Consider the following 3,855-nt stretch of genomic DNA (forward strand, 5'->3'; position numbering starts at 1 on the left):
TTACATTTCTTGGTGGTATTAGTATTGGTAGTTTATCAAGTTGTCAGGATTCATCTTTGTATGATATTCTTAGTATTGAAATGATACGTTCCAGTTACAAAGGATTTTCAACCATTGTAGGTTTATGCATTCTTGGTTTTTGCTTTATACATAGTAAGTTCTTATAACAAAATTTTATTTCGATAAAAAATCAAATTAAAAATTACAAATGTAAACGAATTAAGAAAAGAAATTAAAAGTTATAAACAAGTCATATAGAATTTTTGATTACAGATACAATTTTTTGTTTGAGTCTTGTTGCGCTATTACAATTTCTCGGTGGACTCTATTGGATCTCGTCGCCTATTTTGAATTTAATTAAAGCTACTCGTTATAGATCTCATAAAATTAGAGTTAACGAAGACGAGATATGATGTAAAATTAATATACATAGATATTTAAAAATTATTGTAATTTTATCCTAATTTAACGATATTTACAAAAGTATTTATATTAATCACAATAATTTGTTTCTTTCTGAATTCTTTTAAAATTAAAGATAGTGTAATATATATAAAATCGTAAAAATAGATATTTCTTAAAAAATAAAAAATAGGCATTAAATTAGACATTATCTATAATAATATAAAATAATAAATACGATCTCGTTTTATGATAGTATCTCAAATGATTTTTTTTTATAGATTGATTTTATATTATTTGTATATATATATATATATATATATATATTTATGTTTATATATATATATATATATAAGTATATATGTACACATATATATATAATATAAACATAAATATATATGTATACACGAATAAAATATAAATCTTTTAATATATGATATGATATTCTATGCTAATCATAAAATAAGTATGATATTTTTATCTCTGTAAATTACTTATAAATATTTTTGCATATATACGAAATAAATTGTTTTTAAAATAAAAATTATTTTATTGATGTGCGTTTTTTAATGATATCTTGACTTAAAATATGAAAAAAAAAATATATAAAAAAGAAGAAAAATAAATCTTTTATCTAATATACCATTTGAATATACATACATATATCATTTGCACATTTTGAGATCGTTAGATTCGGTCTCTTATTGCTTACACAGACTTACATAACGATTTTGTACCTTGTTTGCCAATTTATATAATAAATGATCTTATTTAATAAGATTTTAGATATAGTGATAAATATTCTTAATTCCATTATTATAACCTTCAATTTTTTTTCATATATAAAGATAAAAAAATAAATATGATTAAATTTTATAATGTATAACACTTCCAAATTTACAAGGCACTTTCGTAAAAATCATTGATTATATCTTATTTATTCTGTTAAAATTTGTTATTTCAAATAAAAAAAAATTGTTTTTATATCATTTTTTTAAATATCACAAAATTTTTTGCATAATTTTAATATACCGTTATACTTTTTTATCTATCTAAATTAAGATACAATTTTTTATCTGTTATGAATATTAATAAAATACAATCATTTTTTAAATAAATTTTTAAAGATCAATTGTGATATAACTACTTATTTTAAATAGATTATTTATCGATTATATTGTATCAAATATTCTATTGTATTTACTAAATACATATATATCATATTATGAAAAAAAACAGTCCAACACATTTAGAATAACAATTATGAGTATATAATTTTATAAATATAATATCCATCTAACTATTCATTATATTATTATTTAACTATGTACATGCATATATACTGAGCAATTGGAATACATTTGTATTTTTGTTTCATTTATCTTATGATATTATTTTAAAATTTTTTAAACATTTTTTCAAAGCTCAGATTAACACATAAAAATTTGATTTTGATAAAAAACGAGAGTAATTATTTAAAATTTCTTCAAAGTTTAAATTAATACATGAAAATTTGAATTTGATATGAAGAAATGAGATTAATTATTTAAAAGGATTATGATATAACATTTAAAATTTGTTTTTTTAAGTTATATATATATCATATAAATTATAGATATATATATATTATATCTAAAATTTAAATTCCATAATTTAACCTGAGTTCGTATTTTAAAAAAAATTTACATTTTACCAAGTTCTGGATCTTTATCTTTGAAATTGCTAGGTCCTGCATTGTCTGATGAGTTTGAACAGAAACCATTCGGCATTAAGTTGAATTGTTTGTAATTGCTAATTGGTCTTGGATTATCTAATTGATCATATTCTGATTCATCATTATTTTGTTTAATTTCATCATAAACATGTTCAACTTTTTTCCCGTCCATTTCATCAATACTATGATACACATTAAGATTTGGATTTCCCATATCTGCATCTCTGTTTTTCAAATCGTATCGATTATATGATCCTAAATCAAAAATAATTAAATAAAACATAAATATTTCCCAAAAATATAATTTGATGAGTTTACTATTTACAATAATACCTTTGCAATCATCTTCATCATCTGTACAACTATTCATTCCAAGTCTAACTTTTTCATTATTTATCTTTTTACTTGTTCCAAGATTATTTCTAAATTGGAAATTATTTAATAAAGTAGTTGTTCCATCATCAAATTTCGAAGAACCTTGATATGCATACACAGGATTATCGAATTGAGTTTGTTCTAAACAAAATATATAAGTGATAATTATAAAAAAACATTTCTAAATAATAAATAAACAAATTTATATATATATATACCTGGAGGAGAAGGAGGTTCAGCAGTATATTGCACTTGTGCAATTTCATTCTTTAAATCTGCTACTCTGCGACGATGATATATCCATCCAGCTAATACCATTGCAATAACAACAAATGCAGCAAAGAAAAATCCTGCTATTATACTACCATAACTCGAGTCATCTTTTTCTTGTATATTACGCGAAAATAATTCTTCGTTACAATTTAGACCTAAAAAAAAATAGTTCATTATTAATCAAGATATTCTAGAATTGATAGATTTAAAATATACCTGTATATCCATGTCTACAAATACATCCATCAGCAGGATGACATATATAAAAATCGTTCTTACAATCGCAAGGTTCCATACAATGATCACCATAATATCCTTCTGGACAAACTAAATTTTCAAAGATGAAAAATTTATAATATTTTTTTATTAATTTTTCTTTGATATAATTAAGATTTTATTTTTTTCACATACTTTCAGTGCATTTAGTTCCAGTCCAACCAGGTGCACATCGACAATGACCATCATTAGATCTGCATTTTCCTCCATGTTGACATGTACAATGTTGACTGCAATTCATGCCATATGTTCCTTCCATACAAGGTGTTTGACAAAATTCGCCTTGCCAACCAGGTCGACATTGACATACCCCTAAAATGATATTAGATATAAGACAAGAAACACTAACTTATTTAAAATTAATGAGATTAATTATATTTATAATATTTCAAAAAGAAATTATTTAAAAAATCAATGAAAAGATTATAGAAAAAAATACGTGAAAATTAAACTGATTTAAATTTAATCAAAAAATTAATACTGATTTAAATTTAAAATAAAATATAGATAGTTCATAAAAATTATTAAAACTAAAAAATTTATTAATTTCTATTATTTATTTTATAATAAAATATTTTTTTCAAATAAATTATAAAAGTAAATTATAAAGAAATTTTACCTGTCACATGATGACATTCACCACCATTTTTACAATGGCAATGATTAGCACAATTTAATCCATAACGATTAGGTGGACAAGGATGTTCACAAGTTAAACCTAAGTATCCAGGTCGACAAATATATTCACCAGTGACATGATCACATGTCATGTTACCTGAAAAATTAAACATATATTAATATATAACATATATATG

The 3,855-nt window shown here is 21.9% G+C and overlaps 2 protein-coding genes across 6 annotated transcripts in view; one reads left to right on the forward strand and one right to left on the reverse strand.

Annotated features, from left to right (window-relative positions):
• LOC102673183 overlaps positions 1-469 on the forward strand; it is a 10,146-nt gene extending 9,677 nt beyond the window's left edge. Inside the window, 2 exon segments of the mRNA XM_031514959.1 lie at positions 7-153; positions 274-469. Of these exon segments, the coding sequence (XP_031370819.1) occupies positions 7-153; positions 274-413 (287 nt within the window). The 3' untranslated portion in view covers positions 414-469.
• A 1,607-nt stretch (positions 470-2,076) lies between these two features.
• LOC102675532 (protein draper-like) overlaps positions 2,077-3,855 on the reverse strand; it is a 29,005-nt gene continuing 27,226 nt past the window's right edge. For all 5 annotated transcript variants that reach the window (XM_031514949.1, XM_031514948.1, XM_006609147.2 and 2 more), the window contains 6 exons: positions 3,660-3,815; positions 3,176-3,352; positions 2,981-3,091; positions 2,710-2,919; positions 2,450-2,632; positions 2,077-2,371 (listed from right to left, as the gene is read on the reverse strand). In XM_031514949.1, the coding sequence (XP_031370809.1) occupies positions 2,085-2,371; positions 2,450-2,632; positions 2,710-2,919; positions 2,981-3,091; positions 3,176-3,352; positions 3,660-3,815 (1,124 nt within the window). In that variant the 3' untranslated portion in view covers positions 2,077-2,084. The remainder of the gene's footprint in view (positions 2,372-2,449; positions 2,633-2,709; positions 2,920-2,980; positions 3,092-3,175; positions 3,353-3,659; positions 3,816-3,855) is intronic.

The sequence above is a fragment of the Apis dorsata genome, unplaced genomic scaffold (assembly GCF_000469605.1).
Source record: "Apis dorsata unplaced genomic scaffold, Apis dorsata 1.3 scaffold_52, whole genome shotgun sequence".
Taxonomy (NCBI): Eukaryota; Metazoa; Arthropoda; class Insecta; order Hymenoptera; family Apidae; genus Apis; species Apis dorsata.